This window comes from Tursiops truncatus, chromosome 2, assembly GCF_011762595.2.
Source record: "Tursiops truncatus isolate mTurTru1 chromosome 2, mTurTru1.mat.Y, whole genome shotgun sequence".
Classification (NCBI taxonomy): domain Eukaryota; kingdom Metazoa; phylum Chordata; class Mammalia; order Artiodactyla; family Delphinidae; genus Tursiops; species Tursiops truncatus.
In genome coordinates this window covers 93007320-93030773 of record NC_047035.1, presented here as the reverse complement: position 1 = coordinate 93030773, position 23454 = coordinate 93007320, and the positions used below count along the sequence as shown (strand labels likewise).

The following is a 23454-nucleotide window of genomic DNA, read 5'->3' as shown; positions in this document are numbered from 1 at the left end:
TTGGGATGAATGTAATAATCTTCCTACTAAATCAGACAGTTGATAAAACATTGACTTAAAATGTTAATTTATTTTTGTGAGTTTGTATCATCCTTTATCTGGCAGTGGGGAGGGTACTGGTTTATGACCCAGAATATCCCTTATTCATCTTGCACATAATAGAGGCTGAATACAGTTTTGTTGTTGAATTGCACTATTAGCCAAAAAGTCCTGAGTCCGTTTTCTTCTGAGCAGGTAATAGTTCATAGAATCACAGCAAAATAGAGCCAGAAAAGTCATGTGGAAAGTACTCTGTTGTATAATGTATGGCACCTTAGAGGCTTGAAAGCATCCTTGTGTATCAAAGAGCATCTAGTTGCATTTACTTGCTGAGGGTGATAAGTTATTAATCTGGAGGCTCCTATAAATAAGCTTCTTTGGTTTTAAAAGCCCAGAGTAGTCTCAACATGTCAATAGACAATACTGTAATGCCCAAGCAAGAATACCGCATCGATTCATTCATTCATCTGGAGCCAGGGGGGGATTTTAGCAACATGTGAGTCAATCTGCTCTGCCTGGGAAGCTTGGGAACGAGCTAGGCTTTGTCTTTCCCAGAAACATCTAAAATCAACCACTGCTCCTCACACTGATTTATACAGACAATAGCACTTCTTGTTATGCCTCAACAGCAAGAACAATATAACTCTAGTTTACAAAACAATAGGTTATCACTTTCAGAAAGTTTACTTTAAAAAATTCATTCATACAAATATGTACAAAAATATATATACACATATGGGTATTCTATAATCTTTAAGATTACCTTATGTATGTATCAGGTTATCTTTTCATTTTTAGTGTGGAAATATGTCCTGGAAGGAAAAAAATCAAAGCTATTATTAGGGACTCACTTGGTAAATTTAAATTGTTCAGAAAGTTACAAAACTTTAAAAAAATTTCTGGGATTTAATAAGTCTTAATTGTCAAAATGATTCATCTTAATATTGAATATGCAACTTAACTTTCTTCCTCCTTGTTACCAGTCAGTGAGGAGACTCAGATTTTCCAGGCAAATCAAAATTCAAAGAACTGATTTTGTTTGAAAAATTAGATCTGGCTATTCCTCAAAAGACTAGATTTCTTTAAGCTTGAGATGATGCTTTAGTTGAATCCAAAAATATTCAAAACCAGAATACAGGCTTCTTAATTATTGACAAATTTTACTAATTTAGGAAACATTTATTGAGCACCTACAATGATATACATAGGAATCCAACTGGCAGATTCCCGGTGCTTCCTACTCTGCTATCTTTCCAGAATCCTCTCTGATTGGGTTTCAATTCCTGCTCTATAACTTGCTGGGAGATTTCATATGCATAATTTGATATCTAAATTTCCTAATCTGCAAAATGGGAGCAATAATTTATCTCATAAAATTGCTTCAAATTAATTAAATTAGATAATGTATACAAAGCATCTAACCCAGAAGTAAATAGGAGCTTTAAAATGATAATAAAGTAGTTTATAAGACATTATTATTAAACTTTGCATTGCTTTGCCTTCAAGAAGTTCCCTTGCTAAGAGCTTACAAAGATTTCCCAAGAGAAGGTGACCAGAGCCTGCATTTTGATCCTGTCACCTTGAGTCACCTGCTCCCCCACAACTGTGAGCTTCATGAATTTTTTCTCAGAGTATTTCCGTCCATTGCATATTTCTCTTCTGCATGCCCTGAGATTCAAGTTAATATGTAAATTCACCTCTCAGTAGGAAGTGTCTACTATGTTTCACTTACTGACAAAATTCCAACTGGGAGGCAGCTCCGTCAAGAACAGTATATATGTTGCACAGGTAAACAGAAGATCTGGTGATAAAACCACAGCTGTCAGCTTGCGTCTCTGCTCCTAGTCACCTCCTATGACCCAGGAAGCATTCAAATCACATGTTCTGCTCAAGGATAAATACCTCAGAAACAGGTATTAGAGGAGGAAAGTGTTTAACCAAAGCCACGTAGTTGCTACAGGAAAACAATACCAGGAAACTAAGCAGCTTTTTAATCTGCAGACAGGATAATTACTGAGGCTGAGGTGGCAACATTGATTATTCCTATCAAAAGAGTTATAAGCACAAAAATAAACTCAAAATGGGTTAAAGACTTAAACATAAGACCTGAAACTATAAAACTCTTAGAAGAAAAAATAGGGGAAAAACTTCAGGACTTCAGGCTTGGTAATGATTTCATAGATAATGACACCAAAAGCACAGGCAACAAAAACAAACAAGTGGGACTACATCAAACTAAAAAATTTCTGCACAGCAAAGGAAACAAACAACAAGATGAAAAGCAACCTATGGAATGGGAGAAAATATTTGCTAACTATATATCTGATAAAGGGTTAATCTCCAAAACGTATAAAGAACTTCTAAAACTCTATATAGTTAAAAAGCTAATTTAAAAATGGGCAAAGGACTTGAACAGACATTTCTCCAAAGAAGACATACAAATGGCCGAGTATATGAAAAGATGCTCAACATCATTAATCATCAGGGAGATACAAGACAAAACCACATTGATGTATCACTTTATATCTGTTAGGATGGCCATTATTAAAAAACCCCAAAAGATAACAAGTGTGGAGACACTAGAAGAGTTGCACACTGTCAGTGAGAATATAAAATGATGAAGCCACTATGAAAAACACTACAGAGATTCTTGAAAAAGAATTAAAATTAGGACTACTATGTGTACCAGCAATCCCACTTTTGGGTATATTTCCAAAAGAATTGAAATCAGGATCTCGCAGAGATACCTGCATTCCCACGTTCATTGCAGCACTATTCACAATAGCCAAGACATGGAAGTAACTCAGATGTCCTTCAATGAATGAATGGATTTTAAAATGTGATACACACACACATACACATTTAGATAGATAGGTAGATAGATAGATAAAATAGATACACAGTGGAATATTATTTAGCCTTTAAAAGGAAGGAAATCCTGCCATTTGCAAAAACATGGATGAACCTAGAGGACATTATTTATTTATTTTTAAAATTTATTTATTTATTTATTTATGGCTGTGTTGGGTTTTCGTTTCTGTGCGAGGGCTTTCTCTAGTTGTGGCAAGCGGGGGCCACTCTTCATCGCCGTGTGCGGGCCTCTCACTATCGCGGCTTCTCTTGTTGCGGAGCACAGGCTCCAGACGTGCAGGCTCAGTAATTGTGGCTCACGGGCCCAGTTGCTCCACAGCATGTGGGATCTTCCCAGACCAGGGCTCGAACCAGTGTCCCCTGCACTGGCAGGCAGATTCTCAACCACTGCGCCACCAGGGAAGCCCTAGAGGACATTATATTAAGTGAAATAAGTCAAACTCAGAAAGACAAATGCTGCATGATTTCACTTATATGTGAATCCAATTAGTCAAACTCATAGAAGCAGAAAATAGAATGGTGGTTGCCAGGGACTGGGGGAAGGGGGAAATGGGGTGAAGTTGGTCAAAGGGTACAAAGTTTCAATTATGCAGGATGAATAAATTCTTGAGATTTAACATACAGCGTGGTAATGACAGTTAACAACACTGTATTGAATACTTGAAATTTGCTAAAAGGGTAGATCTTAAATGAAGTTTTTTCATCACACACACACACACAAATGGTAACTATGTGGAAGTGATAGATATATTAATTAGCTTGTTGTAGTGATCATTTCACAATGTATATGTATCAAACCACTAAGTTGTACACCTTAAACATATACAATGCTTGTATGTCAATTACACCTCAAAAGAGCTGTTTAAGAAAAAATAAGATTGGGCTTCCTGGTAACACAGTGGTTAAGAATCCGCCTGCCAAGGCAGGGGATACGGGTTCGAGCCCTGGCCTGGGAAGATCCCACGTGCCCCGGAGTAACTAAGCCCGTGCGCCACAACTACTGAGCCTGCGCTCTAGAGCCCGCGAGCCACAACTACTGAAGCCCATGTGCCACAACTACTGAAGCCTGTGCGCCTAGAGCCCATGCTCCGCAACAAGAGAAGCCACCTCAGTGAGAAGCCTGTGCACCTCAATGAAGAGTAGCCCACGCTCACCACAACTAGAGAAAGCCCACACGCAGCAACGAAGACCCAATGCAGCCAAAAATAAAATAAAATAATAAAAAAGATTGTCTCCTATAAGTTGCGCTCAGAGATAGATTGCAACACATGTATCCAACCCCAACAACACAAAACGCTAAATGAAAACTCGTGGGATACTTTTTCCCACTCTTAGAGAAGAAGGAAGGAATGAGATCTGGCCTATAGCCTCCTCTATTGGAAACGCCTAGAAAGTCTGAGTTTCCTAGTAATAATGAGTTGATTTCTCTCTACCAGTAATTCCCAGCTCTGGCTGCACAGTAGAATCACCTAGGGAGCTTTTAAAATATCGACGACTGGCCCTACCCCAGACCAAATAAATCAGAATTTCTTGGGGATGAGGTTTGGGCATAGAATCTTTTTTGGTATCGTTTATTTGTGTGTGTGTGTGTATGTGTGTGTGTGTTTACAGCTTTATTGGGGTATATATGGCTACAGTAAACTGTACATATTGAAAGTGTGACAAGTTTTGACGTAAATATACATTTGTGAATCCGTCACCACAATCAAGATAACAAATATTTCTATCATCTTCCAAAATTTCTTTATGTACTCTCATATCCCATCCCTCCATCCATACCCTCCCCAGGGAACGATGAATCTGCTTTTGGTGACTATTTGTAAGATTATATTTTTCAAATATTTTCTTCATTTTTTCAATTGCGTTTTTTGTCTTCTAATTATTGAGATATGAGAGTTTCTTATATATCCTGGATACAAGTCTTTGTTGGATATGTTTTGCAAATATTTGCTCCCAGTCTGTGGCTAGCCTTTACTTCTCTTAACATTATCTTTCAAAGAAAAGAAAATTTTCATTTTGATGAAGTCCAGTTTATCAATTTTTATTCTTTTATAGTTTCTGGTTTTTGTGTTTTATTTAAGAAATCTTTGCCTAACAAAAGGTAGCAGAGAAAAAGGAGAAAAAGATTTTCTCCTATGTTTTCTCTTTGAAATTTTTTGGTTTTAGCCTTTGCATTTAGGTCTGTGATCTATTTCAAGTTAAATTTAGAATATGTTATGAGGTGAGAACTGAGTTTCATTTTGGGGGAAGTTTTGTTTTGGGAGGCATGACCAAATAACCCAGTTATTTATTGAAAAGATTATCCTTACCCCATTGAATTGCCTTAGCATCTTTATCAATAATCAATTGGCTATATATGTGTAGGTCTAATTACAGACTCTCTATGCTCTTTCATTGATCTATATGTATATATGTGTGTGTGTATGTGTGTGTATATATATATATATATATATATATATACACACACACACATATATATATCTCCACTACCCCACTCGATTACTGTCGAGCTTTAAAAAGTCTTGAAATCATGTATTTAAGTCCTCCATTTGGTTCTTTTTTTTTCCTCAAAATTATTTTGGCTACTCTAGCTCTTCTATATTTCCATATAAATTTGTAATTGGCATCCTAGTTTCAAAAACAACAACAAAAATCTGGCTGTGATTTTTATTGGAATTGCATTATTTCTAAAGATCAATTTAGAAAGAACTGACTTTTTTAAAAATAAATTTATTTATTTATTTTTGGCTGTGTTGGGTCTTCATTGCTGCGCACGGGCTTTCTCTAGTTGCGGCAAGTGGGGTCTACTCTTTGTTGTGTTACCCGGGCTTCTCATTGCAGTGGCTTCTCTTGTTGTGGAACACAGGCTCTAGGCGCGCGGGCTTCAGTAATTGTGGCTCGCAGGTTTAGTTACTCCACAGCATGTGGTATCCTCCAGGACCAGAGCTCGAAACCGTGTCCCCTGCATTGGCAGGCAGATTCTTAACCACTGCGCCACCAGGGAAGTCCCAGAACTGACATCCTAACAGTATTTTGACTTTCCCAATCCATGAGCATAGTGTATCTCCCTATTTATTTAGGTCCCCCTTTAACACTTCACAGTAATTTTTTTAACATCTTTATTGGAGTATAATTGCTTTACAATGGTGTGTTAGTTTCTGCTTTATAACAAAGTGAATCAGCTATACATATACATATATCCCCATATCTCCTCTCTCGTGTTTCCCTCCCACCCTCCCTATCCCACCCCTCTAGGTGGTCACAAAGCACCGAGCTGATCTCCCTGTACTATGCGGCTGCTTCCCACTAGCTATCTATTTTACATTTGGAAGTATATATAAGTCCATGTCGCTCTCTCACTTCGTCCCAGCTTACCCTTCTCCCTCCCCATGTCCTCAAGTCCATTCTCTACATCTGTGTCTTTATTCCTGTCCTGCCCCTAGGTTCTTCATAACCTTTTTTTTTTTTTTTTTAGATTCCATATATATGTGTTAGCATACGGTATTTGTGTTTCTCTTTCTGACTTACTTCACTCTGTATGACAGACTCTAAGTCCATCCACCTCACTACAAATAACTCAATTTCATTTCTTTTTATGGCTGAGTAAGATTCCCTTGTATATATGTGCCACATCTTCTTTATCCATTCATCTGTTGATGGATACTTAGGTTGCTTCCATGTCCTAGCTATTGTAAACAGAGCTGCAATGAACATAGGAAAAAATCTGTAAAAATACAAACACATGGAGGCTAAACAATACACTACTTAATAATCAAGAGATCACAGTAATGTTTTGTAGGTTTTGATGTTTCAGTCTTGCACATCTTTGCCAAATTTATCCCTAAGTATTTGATATTATTTGATGTTATAGTAAATGGTATTTTCAATTTCCAAATGTTTGTTTCTAGTGTAGAGAAATACAGTTGATTCTTTTATTATTGACCTTGTAGTAGTGTGGAGATGGTGAGGTACATTGATTAATTTACAAATGTTGAATAACCTTGCACGTTTTGGATGAATCTTAATTAGAACTGATATATCATTTTTTTATTTCGCTAGATTCAAAATATGAATTGGGAAGTATTACCCCCTCTTCAAGTTTTTGAAAATGTTTGTGTAGAATTGATATTATTTATTCCTCAAATGTTTGGTAAAATTCACTCTTGAAGCCACGTGAGCCTAGAGTTTTCTCTGTGGGAAGGTTTTTGATGACAAATTAATTTTTTTTTTTTTTTTTTTTTTGCTGCACCATGCAGCTTATGGGAGTTTAGTTCCCTGACCAGGGATAGAACCCAGGCCCTCAGCAGTGAAAGCATGGAGTCCTAACCACTGGAATGCCAGGGAATTCCCCAAGTTCAAATTTTTAAATAGATAATCTATCACTAATATCTATTTCTTTTTAAGTAGTTTGTCTTTCAAGGACTTTCTCCATTTCACTTAGGTTGTCAAATTTATTGGCATAAAGTTGTTCATAATACTTACATGTTATCCTTTTAATGTCTTTAGGATGTTTAGTAATATTTTTTTTATTGTTCCTGATATTAGTAATTTGGATCTTCTCTTTTTCCTCTAATCAGTTTGACTAGAGTTTTCCCAACACTTATCAATTTTCTCAAAAAGCCAGTCTTCGGCTTCACCAATTCTCCTATTGTTTTTGTTTGTTTGTTTTCTATTTTGTTGATTTCTTCTCAGATATTTTAATTTCCTTTCTTCTGCTCACCTTTGGATTTAATTTGCTCTTCTTTTCTAGTTTCTTAAGATAGAAGCTTAGGTCATTGATTTTATTTATAAATAAATTTATTTATTTTTTAAACTTATTTATTTTTGGCTGTGTTGGGTCTTCATTGCTGCACGCAGGCTTTCTCTAGTTGTGGCGAGTGGGGGCTACTCTTTGTCGTGGCGCGCGGGCTTCTCACTGCGGTGGCTTCTCTTGCTGCAGAGCACGGGCTCTAGGTGCGCGGGCTTCAGTAGTTGTGGCACATGGGCTCAGTAGTTGTGGCTCACGGGCCCTAGAGCACAGGCTCAGTAGTTGTGGCACACGGGCTTAGTTGCTCTGCAGCATGTGGGATCTTCCCCAACCAGGGCTCAAACCCACGTCCCCTGAATTGGCAGATGAGTTCTTAACCACTGCGCCACCAGGGAAGTCCCAGTCATTGATTTTAAATGTTTATACCTTTCTATTGTAAGTGCTACAAATTTCTTTTAAGCACCCCACAACTTTTGACATGTCATGTTTGCATTTTCCTTCAATTCAAAATATTTTCTTAATTCCTGTGACTTCTTTGGTTCATGGGTAATTTAGAAAAGTGTGTTGGGTTTCTAATTATTTGAAGATCTTCAAGGTATCCTTCTGTTATTAATTGCTAATTGAATTATGTTGTGGGCAAAGAACATACTTGGTATGATTTGGAAACTTTAAATTTATTGAGACGTGTTTTATGGCCAAATGGTTTATTTTGGTCAAGGTCCCATGTACACTTGAAAATCATGTGTATCATGCATAAGTTGGGTGGCGTGTTCTATAAATGCCAATTAGGTCAAATTGGTTGATAATGTTGATCAAGTCTTCTCTATTTACTGATTTTCTGCCTACTCATTCTTTCAATTATTGAAAGAGAAGAGTTGAAATCTTTAACTGTAATTGTGGATTTGTCTGTTTTTCCTTTCAGTTTGATTAGTGTTGGAGCAAATGGTTTGCTTTTTATTTTAACTTTGCATCTGATTCTAATATGCAGGCAGAATTAAGGAATGTTGCTCTGAAACCAATAGTTCTCAAACTTTAGCACGCATCAGAATTGCTTAGGGGGCTTATTAAAACACAAATTGCTTTTGTTTCTGATTCTATAGTCAGAAGAACCAGAGTTTCTGATTCTATAGGTCTGGAGGAATTTGCACTGCTCACAGTTCCCAGGTGGTGTCAATACTGCTGGTCCACGAGGCCACATTTTAAAAATCACTGATTAAGCCACTTTCTCAACCTCGGTTGCATATTATAATCACCTGAGGAGCCTTAAAAATTATGATACACAGGCTACATCCAGACCAATTAAATTTAGGATCTGCATGGGGAAAGGGGAGTAGTGGGACCCAGGCATCAGTATCCTTTAAGCTCTCCTATGTGACTCTAATAAATAATCAAGACTAAGAATCACTGCTCTATACTAAAGTAATGATCTAGATTGCGCAAGAAAGTCTTTGGGGCTCATTACTAACACTTCATCAATGTCCTCTGAGTAAAAAACACTGTGGAAGTACAGCAAACAACAGGTTTACTTACTGTTAGTGTACTAAGGTAGGAGACTGAGTTTTAGCTCCTCCTCTGCTGCTGTCATCTAACACATTTGTAAAATGAAGCCAATAGTTCTTGACCATTTCTTAGACTATAGAAAGGTTCTGACAACCAATAACATTCTATCTTTCATCATTGGGGAAAAAATTCCATTAACTAAATATATTTAGAAATTAAAACAATCTTTAATGATAGTTATTTTCCATAATTGGGTTTTTATACATAGCTTATTTAGAGAAGAAAAATATCGACTAAAAATTATGCAGGTAAATTTTATCCTACCTAATACTTCCAGGGAAATTCTTGTGTAATAGAGGTATACTCCAAATATCCTTTAACAGCCATTCCAACAGTAAAGTCATGAAATAAGAATCTTTTCAATATTCCATTAACCCTCCCATTTTCCTTCATCATGCACAGGGACTTTGACCAAGAAGAAAAAATTCTGGCAGAAGAATTATGACAAACAGTGCTGACACTGGACTACAGCAATAACACAGTCTTCTGTTTTTCCTCTCCTCTCCCTCTTTTTCTTTTTTAAAAAATTTTCAGAGTAATTATACCCAAATTACAAGTCATGTAATTTTTACAATACTCATCTGAAACAGGCAGAACAGGTATTACTCTCCATATTTTTCAGCTGAGAAAACTAAAGCAGGCAAAGAGAGACTGCACAAGGAACTAGCCTATAACACAGGTTCTTTGACTGCAGGTACAAAATTTTCTCCGACTGAGGGGAAGAAAAAATGGGCATAACTCTAGACAGGAAAACCAGAGATCTTCAGCTTCAGGAGCCACCTTGGAGATTCACTAGGCGAAGGACCATTATGGACAGAAGGGAATATTTAGAGATGAAGTCATCTAATCACAGTCATTTTACAAAAGGGAAATCTGGCTTGCCCTAGGCAGCTAGAAAATGTGAAAAGTCTCGGATTGACAGGCAGGAGACCTGAGTTCTGGTCTCATTGTGCCACTAAGTTTCAGACCAACCCACTTAGCCATCAACCTACAGACATTTGCAATTGGATGTCCCACAAACATTTCAAACTCAAGTCCAAAATTCTTTCCTCTTCCTCACCCATCCCCCACCTCCTCCATCTCCTGGGATGATCATCTCAATAAAGGGCCCAGGGCAGGATCCTGGGAATCATCCCTCTCCTTCATCTCTCATGTACCCTCAGTTATACCAAATTCTGCTATGAATTTTCAGATCCACCACCTCCTCCTCCTTTCCATTTCTTCTGCCACTGTCTCAGTTCAGGCCCTCACTATCCCTGCCTGGGTTAGGTTACTACTGTTGTCCAATAGGTCTCCTGGCTTCTACTCTTGCCCTGTTTCAATCCATCTGCCACCCCTCCTGCCATCACAGAGGGCTTTCTAAAACAAAAATTGTCTGTCACTGTGCTTTCCATCACCAACTAGACGAAGCCTAAAGTTCCAAGCAGGATACCCCTATCTATTTGTGATTTGGCCTCTGCCTTCTTCTCTCACTTCATCTATCATCACTCATAACTTCAGCCAAGCCCAAGTTTTGCAGTTCCTCCAATGTCACCTTTGGCTTTGACACTAATGGTTCATTCTTCCTGGAAGTCTCCCCCTTCTCCTACACATTGCCTGGCTAAAATTAACTCAGCCTTCTAGACTCAGCTTAGGTTGAAATATTTCCTGGCACCCCTGTAAAATGTCCCTTTGATACTCCCATAGCATCTTGTGCAAACAAAAGGGTCACTACTCACCCTGAACTGTTTGCTCACACATCTATGTCCTTCACTAAACCATGAGCTGTGGGATGGCAGGGACAGCATTCTATTCAGTGTTTGGTATTGAATATTCATCCAACAAATATTTGAGGACCAAATTTAAGCCAAATGTTGTAATGGATACAGCAGTGACCAAAGCAAAGATACACCTTTCTATCAAGTGGGAATCTACATCATAAATAAACGATGAGATAAATAAGTAAGAGTGAAAAGTGCTGTGCAGAGAATTAAATCATGTGATATGAAAGTGACTGGGTGGCTACTTTAGATTGGGTATGTCAATAAGTTCCCTCGGGACTTCCCTGGTGGCGCAGTGGTTGAGAATCCGCCTGCAAATGCAGGGGCCACGGGTTCAAGCCCCGGTCTGGGAAGATCCCACATGCTGTGGGGCAGCTAAGCTTGTGTGCCACAACTCCTGGGCCTGCGCTCTAGAGCCCGTGAGCCACAACTACTGAGTCTATGTGCCACAACTACTGAAGCCCGCGCACCTAGAGCCCGAGTTCTGCAACAAGAGAAGCCACCGCAATGAGAAGCCCACGCACCACAACAAAGAGTAACCCCTGCTCACTGCAACTAGAGAAAGCCCACACGCAGCAACGAAGACCCAATGCAGCCCAAAATTAATTAATTAATTAACTTAAAAAGTAAATAAATAAGTTCCCTCTGAGGAAGTGACATTTAAGCTGATAAGTGAATGCCAGCGTGCCAGGTATTCAGAGAGAGGAGCGTTCCAGCAGGGAGGACTACCAGTACAAAGGCCGGAAGAACCGAAGGCGGCCCATGTGGCTTGAAACGAGCGTGGGAAAACAGTGAAGATGGGGTCAGAGAAGCAGGCACGGACCATGTTATATAAACTTTGTCCTCCAGAGTAGAGTGTTCCGTTTTTTTTAAAAAAATAAATTTATTTATTTATGGCTGTGTTGGGTTTTTGTTGCAGTGGCAGGCTTCTCATTGCGGTGGCTTCTCTTGTTGCAGAGCACGGGCTCTAGGCGCGTGGGCTTCAGTAGCTCCATGGCTTGTGGGATCTTCTGGGACCAGGGCTCAAACGCCTGTCCCCTGCATTGGCAGGTGGATTCTTAACCACTGGGACACCAGGGAAGTCCCGGAGTAGAGCTTTGATTTTATTCTAAGTGTGGTTGGGAGTGACATGATCTGATTTACATTTTCAAAAAGATCTCTCCAGGACAGCTGTGTGGATAATGGGCTGTGGGGAGTGGAAACGGAAACCAGTTTGGAGGAGAGAAGCAACGGTGGTCTGGGGGTGGTCACTGCGGTTTAGGAGAAGGTGGGCGTTTTGGGGACATACATGTGAGAGAGCCTAGGACGGCTGATGAGCAGGTGAATTAAGACTCAGAGCATGTAGGTTTTTGGCTCGAGCACCTGGGTAGTTGGTGGGGAACTGAACAGGCGCTCCGCCGCTTCTAGGAAGAAGGAGGGCTTGAAAAAGTCCCTTCGCCTGCCCGGACCGGGGAACAGTTCAGGTCACGCAGCTGTAAAGAGACACGCCCAGACCCGCTGCCGGTGCTCGCCAGCGCCGGGAGCCTGAGAGAGCCCGGCGGGCGGCGCGCGCTGACCCAGCCTCCACTTGCCCCGTGGGGGTTTCCGCGGCCTCCGGGCGGGGCCGGAAGAGGAAGTCGGCGCTGCAGTGGCGGCTCCAGCAGCCGCGGCGGCCCCAACCCAACCCCGCTGCCCGCCCCTGTCCGGCCCAGCCACCGAAGCAGCGCCGCGAGGGGACCCCGGAACCCGCCCCGCCTCGCGCCGCCGGGCGCTCACCAGGCAGTCTGATGGGGCTGCAGCAACCGCTGACCCCCGCCGCCGCCCTGCTGTGGGGCTTCCTGCTCCCTCTGGTAAGGGGGACGGGCGGGCGCTCGGGCCTCCCCGGGGCGGGGCCGGGCCCCCCACCTTCCGCCGCCGCTGCTGCCGCCTCACCCCCACTGGCTCCCTGCCGGCCTGCCCTCTCCCGCGCCTACGCGGCCTGCTCTGGGTTTTTGCTTTCATACCCATCCCTGTCCCACTACTCCCTTTTGGTCCAGCCCCCATTCCCGTCCTTTGAAGTCCCGGTACCTACCCCCGAGAAAGCTACCTGCCGAGCCCCTAATACGACTCGGACTTTGGTGCTTCTCCTCTGTAGTTTCACTGTTCCAGGCGTTTTGAATTGACCTCTGAATTTTATTGTCCAGTCTTTCTTACCGCTGCTTAACCCGCACTACCCCCAACCCCGAAAGAAGGAAAAAACGTATACGCGATCCCTGGATGTTTAGCGGTTCAAGGACTGCGCTTTAGTTTAATTGCTCTCATACAGATTTTTTTCTTTCTCTAGTTTCTGTTTCGCCTTAGGGCTCATTTGATTCCATTTTGGGGCTTTCTGGTAACAGTAATAATTTAAAATAATTTCTTAAAGAACACACCAAAGTGTAATTCTTTTAGTGGGTTTTAGTGGGTTTCAATTCTAGTTTAAAGGGGAGTTTAAAGGGGCCTAGTTTAAAGGGGAGGAGAGCCGGTTAAGTAACAGTAACAAGTATGTGTACACAAGTTTGTTTTCGTAATTAGAGAAAAGTAATAATGTCTTAAAATTCAACACCAAGCAGAAGGTTCAGTGAATGGGTGATAAGGACGCCAGTGTTCAGTTTTTGTTTCTTGTAAATTTCACTTAGGGAGTTTCAGGTTGGAAACTTTTATGAGCTTTATACAGAATTGGTATGGTGTATGCCTGTCTAGTTCTTTCCATTAGAATGTGTAACTTCTCTGAAAGAGTATATTTTGCTTACTCTCCAGTTTAAATGATTACTACCAGTGAATATATTCAATATGAAAGTGTTTTTAACATTTATTGAGAAACCAAACTCAAAGCCTGAAGTGGTTAAGTGCCTTCCTTGTATTCATAACTTTGCTAGGCAGCATTAGGAAGAATGTATGTAAAAATTGCTTGAGGTGGGTCAGGGGGAGGAGTAGGATATAAAGAGAATAGCAAAGTGGCAGTGTTGGTCTGAATCTTTGAGGTGTTGTTTACCTTGTAATCAGACGTGTCCAGAAGATAATTCAGGTAGTATGTAAATACACATAAAACTATAACCTAGGTATGAAATTTTTTGAGTGTTTTTGCACTCATTTTCATTTGAACTTCTTAAGCTAATTGTAAGAATATATACATGTGTGTATAAATTCCCACCTGTCCTTTCTCAACACAAATTAATAATTAACCTAATAATACATCAATTGCTCAAAAACTCTTATTGAAATTCTTAATAAAAGCTCTGAAGCCTCTCACTAGAAAAATGGAAGCAAAATTTTCATGTAATTTCAAGTGCTTCACAAGTCTAAAGTTTGTCCGTGTTCTAAATTGTAGCTAGTCTGTCTCTCCCATATTCTAGATTTTATTCTTTTTATATTGCACATATATATTTTGTCATATTTCACCATGTTAATCTTGAGTTCTATATTCCCCGGTTGCGGGGTTGTTGTGAGGACTCAGTAGCATTCTTTCACTCCACAAATATTTAGTGTGGTATCTCTTATATGCCAGGAGCTGTGCTGGTAACTGTGAATACACTGACAAGATGTTTCGAAATTGGGAAGATCTTTTTCAGTGCTAACTAGTATTATTGATTTTCTATTTCTTAGTGATTCCATAGTGGATTTTTTTTTTTCTACACTCTTTCTTCCTTTAAATTCATGAAAGGATCTCTTTCTCATTCCTTTCCTTTTCTGAGGAACTCAAATAAATCTGGTATCCTTTTTCTCAGCAGGAGCTCTCTCTTTCCTTCTGTTTACTAGATACCTAGTTCCTTTCCTGCACTATTTTAAGTTTTTTGTTATTTTAACCATTTTCTCCCTGAAGCCCTTGTTTACTCCTCTTCCCTACTCTTACAGCCCTAGGTGGCCTCTCTGAGTTCATTTGAATGAATGATGCCAGCTTAATCATTTCATTTCTTCTTTCTGGTCTCTGGAAGCTGGCCCTACTGAGCCTCTTTCCCCTTGGTCATGTTAGAAAAGGGTCATCATGGGCTTCCCTGGTGGCGCAGTGGTTAAGAATCCACCTGCCAATGTAGGGGACAAGGATTCAAGCCCTGGCCTGGGAAGATCCCACATGCCGCGGAGCAACTAAGCCTGTGCACCACAACTACTGAGCCTGCACTCTAGAGCCCGTGAGCCACAACTACTGAGCCCGCGTGCTGCAACTACTGAAGCCTGCGCACCTAGAGCCCATGCTCCACAACAAGAGAAACCACTGCAATGAGAAGCCCTCACACCTCATCGAAGAGTAGCCCCCCCTCACCGCAACTAGAGAAAGCCCATGTGCATCAACAAAGACCCAACGCAGCCAAAAATTAAAAGAAAAAATAAGGGTCATCATCCTCATGTAGAAGCAGCATTTAATCTCCAGAAAGAGTCACATCCTTGTAGAAGAGGCAGAGTATTTAGCATTGGAAAGCCCCTTCAACATCATGTAGCCTACCCTACTCTGTTTGTCCTCATCACATCAGAGTGACCTTACCGTGTATCTTGAACACAAACTACAGCACATCTGGCTGTTTTAATAACTTCTAAACCCATTAAACATTTAAGTCTAGACATGAAAAGAGTGCCTGGCGGGTAATTAATTCTCTCTTGGCTTTGACATATTTCCATATCACACTTGTCCTTCCCTAGTCCAACTCCCACCGCTAGCCCCAACTGTTAGACCTTTATTTTAGTGTTATTCGGACCCAGTCACAGGGTTCTGTTTCAAAGACAATGAGTGAAATTTAGCCTGGATCTGTTTTCTAAAATTGCTTCAGAGTTCTCTGAAGAATCCTGAGTCTTTCTCATAATGTTTTTATAAAAGTTGTATTCATGTTTTCATTACTTCAAAGAATTTGAAGTGTCATATAGCCACATCTTGAGCTTATGAAAATGAAGTGGTAATCAGAATCCCCAACAGGAAAATCTCTTACTGAAATCTGCATTCCTTTGGTATACTACACCAACTCAAAGAGTCTTCTTTAATTCCTTCTCTTCTGTCCTCCTGCCTCAACCTCCTGCAGAAACTAGTAGTGTTCTGCTACCCAACCTATCAGAGACATGCTGAGCTACTGTACTATGGACTGAATCATGTCCTCCCAAAATCCATATCTTGAAGCACTAACCCCCAGTATTGATGGTATTTGGAGATGGGGCCTTTGGGAGATATTGATAATTAGGTTTAGATGAGGTCAGAGAGTAGGTCCCTTGTGATGGGATTGGTGCCCTTATGAGAAAAGACACCAGAGAGCTTGCTCTCCCTGCCCCCTCCCCCTCTCCCTATCGTATTTTTTTATGGCAGCCCAAGCTGACTAAGATTTTGGTACCAGGAGTGGGGTTCTGTGGTAACAAATACCTAAACATGTGGAAGCAACTTTGTAACTGGGTAATGGGTAGAGGCTAGAAATATGAACATTAAAGGTGATTCTGGTGAGAACGCAGATGAAAATGAGGAACAGTTTATTGGAAACTAGAGGAAAGGCAATTCTTGTCATAAAATGGTAAAGAACTTGGCTGAACTATGTTCTAGTGTTGTGTGGAAGGAAGAATTGTAAGCAGTGAAATATATTTAGCTGAGGAGATTTCTAAGCAAAGCATTGGAGGAGCAGCTTTGTTCTTTCTAACTGCTTTTAGTGAAATGCAAAGGGGACAGAGGAATTGAAGAAGGAATTGTTAAGCAAAAAGGAACCAGAATTTGAAGATTTGGAAAATTCTCAGCCTATCCATGTTGCAAAAAAAAAAAAAAAAAAGAGAGAAAGTTTGTTCTGGAAAGAACACTAAGAGTGTGGCTGAACAATCACTTGATAAGTAGCTTATGGGATTCTATGAGCAAAAACACTGCCACTTTTAACTCCGGGGGAAGGAGACAGGATGAAATGAAGAAAGGCTGTTGGACCTTTTGGATCTGACAGGATGGGATGATAGAGCTATTAGGCTGTGAACGTGCATTATTCTTCAAGAAGAGGGAGAAATGACCCCCGGATTTGATTCCATTTTGGGGCTTTCTGGTAACAGTAATAATTTAAAATAGGTGATTCAGAGATCATCAGGGCCACAGCTTCAGTTTCAACAAGCCTTTTGGCCTCTACCAGGAGCCTTGGGGGTGGTATCCCACAGAACCAAAGGCTACCCCACAGAGCCATAGGGGTGACACTTCCTCCCCAGTGGGCCTGGAAAGTGGGACATAGAGCCAAAAAGGATACTTCTTGAGCCTTAAGATCTATGTCTTACTAGGTTTTGGACTTCCTTGGGTCCCCTCATCCCTTTCTTCCTTCTGATTTCTTCTTTTGGAATGGGAATGTCTATCCTATACCTGTCCCACCATTATATTTTGGAAGCACATAACTTGTCTGGTTTTACAGGTTCACAGCTGGAGAGGAATCTTACCTCATGAAGAATCTTGCATCTCACCCATATCAGATTTAGACGACATTTAGATGAGCTTTTGGACTTTTTAGAGTTGATGCTGGAATGAATTAAGACTTTTAGGGCTGTGGGATGGAATGAATATAAATATTTTGCATGTGAGAAGGATATGAATTTTGGGAGCCAGGGGAGAAATGCTATGAACTGAATTGTGTGCCTCTGAATTCTCATGTTGAAGCCCTAACTCCCAGTGTGATGGTATTTGGAGATTGACTGGGCCTTTGAGGATAATTAGGTTTAGATGAGGTTATCAGGGTGGGGCCCTTACAATGGGATTATTGCCTTGCTCTCTCTCCCTCTGCCCCCCACAACCATGTGAGGACACAGTGAAAAGGTGGCTCTCTACAAGCCAGGAAGAGAGCCCTTACCAGAACTGGACCATGCTGGCACCTTGAAACTTCTAGGCTCCAGGCTGTGAAAAATAAATTTCTGTTGTTTAAACCACCTAGTCTGTGGTACATGTCTAAGCCCAAGCTTAGACATGCTGGTTATGTCACATTCCTCCTTTAACTGTCAGATTCTTCACAATCAGAGCTGTCTCTGTGGATTCTGCATCCCGTTGTCCAATTTTTAAGGCACTAATTGCTGTTTATCTCCTTCTCAAAATACAACACCTAAACATACATCTCCTTAGAATCTCAAAATGATCCTGAGAGAAGTTTCAGGAAGATTACAATTTGTCCTAGACCAGATAGAAAGTCATGAAAAAGAGGACTAGAACCCAGAGCTTCTAAGACATTTGTTTATACATTTCCACTAAGTGGTTTTTTTTTTTTTTGGATCAAAAATAGATCACAAGACTGATTGGAAAAATTTGTGAATTTATTTTCATGAAAAAAGGTTTAAAGATAGAAGTCATGTTTATTATATATTTAATAATTTGTCTTTGTTAAAAATTTACCTGAAATTGGTTCTGTTTACAGAAATCTAGACCATAAAGTCTCCAGGTATGGATTCTTACCCCAAGATACTAAATTTTTTTTCAAAAATTTCATTGCCTTTAGGCCAGAATTTGCCAAATGTTACCATGTCCTATGGTCTTAAATCAACTCTTATTTACCTGCCTGGCCTTTTACGCATTTGAGTTTATGAATTCTAGTGTAAATCGTAAATTCTATAATAGTTAAGTAGTAAGATTACTTAAGGAAACCCAGGGAGAGGGCTGGATCTAGGTAATGTAGAATATAGGCCCCATGAAGGAGAAGCTACCTGACTCATTCTCTGCTGTCTCCCTTAGCACCTCATAGTTTGCAGAGTACTGCATGAAGAATGGTTACCTTGTCTCTTCCCTCCACCCTAGTACATCTTAGCCTGTTACATGCCCCAGATTCTCCAAGTGTAAGGAATGATCCTGGGGATCTACTTTCCCCATGTCCCACAGACTCCTCTGATTCTCTATAAATCCCTGTTTGGTGCCCTAGCTCCCACTGAGCCACTAATTAAGTAATCAAGATTTCACTTCATCTCTGAGGGTCTGAGTCTAGTCAGTTTCAGTGCATGGTTTCCATAAACCTTGAATATTGGAAGTAGGAGTAGAAAGAACATAGATTGTCTTGATTGTCTAACTTATTAGTGAGGAAAGAGGCATAGAAAATATAATAGTGAATAGTGAATCTGGAAGTTATTTAGACCTGGCTTTGGAACATGTGTCATTCAGACATATAACCCCAATTCTGCCTTTCTTGTAGAGGCTGCTTTCAACTCTTAATGTATTGCTATTGACTTAAAACTCAATCTGTGTAAGGAGAAAGATATTTGTAAAGAAAAGGATACCTCCTACATTGCTATGAAATAAGGGTAATGGGTAGATGACTATTACTCTTTGGCATCTAGCACTCAGTGATTACATTTTAACTTTTTACCTTCTGGTTTAGAAATAATTTTTTTTTAAATTGCTAGTTCTCATTTTAAATAAATTCTGTTTATTAGCAAAACTTGCCCCAAACCCCTAGCCCTCATATTTGGTATCTAAAGATAGAGGAGTAGTTTAATTTGTAGATTTTATGAAGAAAGATTGTAAGGGGGGTTCATTGGAGAGAGAGTTCATCATATTCACACATTGTCCCTTGAAACCAAAGGATTAAGTATATCTAATGGATAACAATATGAATAATGTGAACCATGTTTAATTGACAGACTGTGGAGGTGGGTGGGGAAGCTGGGACCCAGTGATACAAATGCTGAAGAGTTTTGAGTGAACTTATGGGTGAAATGGGGGAACTGCTGGCCAATACATGAACGTTGGCTATACCAGCATACTGCAGGTACAGTGCGACTTTCACCTCTTAAGAAAATTCCTAGGAGAACCCGAGTAATGTCTGGAAATCTGATGAGTTTCACTGCTATTCATGATTAAGTCTATAACCATGTACTCTGCAGACCAACATCAGAGCATCACTTGGAAGCTTGTTAGAAATGTATAATCATGGGCTCCTCCTAAGACCTGCTGGATCAGAATCTGATTTTAACAGAACATTAAATTCAAGAAGCACTGATTTATAATAAAGGGTAAGAAATTGTTGCCCAGATTACTCACCATAATCTCTAATAAAAAAGAAGAACCATGCTTGACTAATCTTTTAAGGTTTTTAAAGGGAATTAAATATATACGTGGGTAAAAGTTAGCATTGTATTAGTCAGAGCTCCATCATGATGAGGTGAAAATGGGCCAAGATACAGAGTCCTGGCAGACCCAAAGTATGGCGTTGATTCAGGGTAGGGGGTAGTATATTAGATAAATTTTTAGCTAAAGAATTTTTATTTTCAAAAGGAATGTGTGAAGACTTAAATTTGGAAAGTAGATCCAGTGCTGGTAGATACCTTTTGAAGGAGAAAGAAGAGTAGAAGGCAAACTAAACCTGTGAAACAAAGTCACAGCAGAATTGAACTGTGCTATTAGATTGGACAGGAGTAGAAAGGCCTGTTTCCTAGGTTAATATTGGGCTGGTGAGTCAGCATCAGGAGGCCGTTTGAACAGAGGCCAGGAATACAAATGCCCATGCTTGGGACTACCAAGAGACTGGAGTATAAAGCATAGATATAGCCTCAAGAGACAGGGACGTGAAGGTCAGTGCAAGACTGACTCAGTGAAAGTACACTGATGAAATAAAGCTCTTTATATATGTCCTATTGTTTAAGCTCTGATTGGTTTGGGAAAATGAGGAAATAGGACACCTGCAAGGATGTGAGTATAGTGTACTCCATTACAGTTGAGGTGTTTTTAGACTTTGAGTAATCATTTGGCACTTATCATACCAAAAATTATTTAGGAGAAAAATGAGCAAAAGAATAGGCAACTCTGACATTAAGATAGACTTAAACATTGATTTAAAAAGAAGATGATATGGAGTAAGACTGAAGTCAAGTGATCTGGGTAAAGTAAATTTGGAAATGTTCACAAACAACAGGCATCCGATGAATTTTTATGTGAGGTATATTTGAATCGGAAAAACAGGAAGTACTACTTCACACTGTGGGCTAGTAAACTTGCTTCCCTTGCGTGTGAGGATCAAGCAAGATGTGGAATATAAAGATTTGATGGCCATGAAGAGCACTTGATTCCACCGCCAGTGGTTGTAGGAACTGCCATTAAGAGGCAGGATTTGGGGTGAGCAGTAAGGAGCATTTGTCATAGGGAAAGGAATTCCATGAAACTCTAGAGTCCTAGAAGTGGGGGTACTTGGAAGCGGGTAAGGAAAGGAGTTAGAGTTTGGTATGTTTAGGGTGTGGGAGGAACTAATTGGGTATTAGAGGAATTTGAGTGGTGGTAGGAGACCCATGCCCAGAATCACAGCAGAGAGGGAGTTAACAGGTAATGCAGAGATATGTATGACCAATATTAAAACTGAAGGGTGATGATTGGGTACTAAGGGGTGCTGGCAGATCTAGCTGCATAAGGGAACTTGAAGTGATAGCAGAGCTGAAAGACTGCTGGTCTGGGTTTTAGAGAGCTCAATTCTAATCTGGCCCCTGAGACTTCATTTTGATCATTTTGGACCTGTTTGAGCTGTGAAATGAAGGGACTAGATATCCCTAAATCCCTTCAAGCTCTTGATACTAAGCTTTTTACTAAGAGAATATTTTCATTATTAGTTGAAAATATAAACAGATATTTTTTAAGGGTTGAGTAAAGTCATAGAAGACCACATAAAGACCACAATTGATTACAAAGGAAAATTCAGATGTCTTGAAGCATGTTTCTAACTTGAAAAATATAAAGGAAGGTATCCTGTCCATCCACCGTAGGGTCTTTGTCAGATGATCTAATACTAGCGCAGGCAGACCACAGGTCTTTCCTGATTTGGTACTTGTAATGTTTAAAGGGACACTTGAGCTTCAGGCCTCTGTGCTTCCCAACCTAACTGGCCCACAGTGATGTGGTTTCTACTACAGTTGGCCCTTGAACAACATGGGTTTAAACTGCGCGGGTCCACTTATACTTGGATTTTTTTCAATACATATACGTTGTTTATGATCTACAATTTGTTGAATTTGTGTGGAATCAAATCTATGGGATTTGAGCATACCTGGATTTTGTTATCTGTCCTGGAACCAGTCTCCCTCAGATACCAAGGGATGACTGTGCTCTTGTTGCCATATAGCTTTTGCTGCTCAAGATTGGGCCCATAGAGCAGCAGCATCAGGATCACCTGGGAGCTTGTTAGACATGCAGAATCCCACATTCCACTCAGGCCAACTGAATCAGAATCTCCATTTTAATATGATCACTAAGTGATTTGTATGCACGTTAAATCTTGAGAAGCACTGCTCATATAGCTATGGTACTCAAACCTTAACAAGCATCAAAATCTCCATAAGGCCTTGTTAAAAATAAACTTCTCAGAGTTTCTGATTCAGTAGGTCTGGAATAGGGTCCAAAAATTTGCATTTCCAACACCCTAAGAACTACTAAAGCTTTTACTAGAGACTGACTTAAATCATATTCTGTTTGTCATTATCTTTTTCAGGTTTCTTTTTAATCTTCCCAGTAAGACTATAATTTCTTGTTTAGTGTTTCTTGGTGGGGGCAGATTTATTGAGATATAGTTCATATACCATAAAATTCACCCATTTAAAGTGTACAATTCAGTGGCTTTTAGTATATTTACAGATATGTACAACCGTTACTATAGTCAATTTTAAAACATCTACATCACCTCAAAAAGAAACCAAATAGGTAGAGCACAGAGGATTTTTAGGGCAATAAAACTACTTCATATTCCATACGATACTGTAGTGGTGTATACATGTCATTACATATTTGTCAAAACCTATAGAATGTAAAACACCAGGAAAGACCCTAAATGTAAAATGTGGACTTTAGGTGGTAATGAATTGTCAGTGTAGGTTCATAGATGGTAACAAACGTTAATAATGGAGGTTGGAGGGAGGCTATGCGTGTGTGTGGTAAGGGGATATGTAGGAACACTGTACTTCATGCTCAGTTTTGCTGTGACCCTAAAGGTGATCTAAAACATAAGGTCTATTTTAAAAAAAGAAAGAAAGAAACCTCATATTCTGTAGCTATCACCCCCATCCCCACATCCTACCAAACCCTAAGCAACCACTAATCATCTTGTATTTCTTCTGCATTGTGCAAGTACTTGGCAAGGTGCTAGATGTATTATTAATAATAATAGTTACCATTTATTAAGAGCTTAATATGTGTAAACATTTGCATCATCTGACTTAATCATCATGACAGCTCTGTGAGGTCTGGACATTTTTTGTCATCTCAAAGCTGAGGAGGGAATCCCCTGGAGGTCCAGTGGTTAGGACTCCGTGCTTTTACTGCCAGGGCCCAGGTTTAATCCCTGGTCGGGGAACTAAGATCCCGCAAGCCTCGAGGCGGGACCAAAAGCAAAAAACAAAAAAACCAAGATGTTGACGCTTAAACAGTTTAAATGACTTGTAACATAGCCAGTAAATGGTGAAATTGCCATTCTGTCCCAGGTCTCTAACTCCAGAACATACGACATCTATTGTTGATAAACTGAATTTTCAAAACTATATCATCTCTATGAGAAATTTTACTAAGATGTTAAAATGTAGTGGAAATGCTTAAGTTAT

At 40.0% G+C, this 23454-nt stretch overlaps 1 protein-coding gene across 2 annotated transcripts in view; it reads left to right on the top strand.

Annotated features, from left to right (window-relative positions):
- Positions 1–12598: 12598 nt before the first annotated feature.
- The window catches only part of SPPL2A (signal peptide peptidase like 2A), a 49473-nt gene continuing 38617 nt past the window's right edge, over positions 12599–23454 (top strand). Inside the window, exon 1 of one of the 2 annotated variants that reach the window (XM_073800995.1) lies at positions 12599–12806. In XM_073800995.1, the coding sequence (XP_073657096.1) occupies positions 12744–12806 (63 nt within the window). In that variant the 5' untranslated portion in view covers positions 12599–12743. The remainder of the gene's footprint in view (positions 12807–23454) is intronic. The other variant, XM_019929435.3, reaches the window with a different exon arrangement.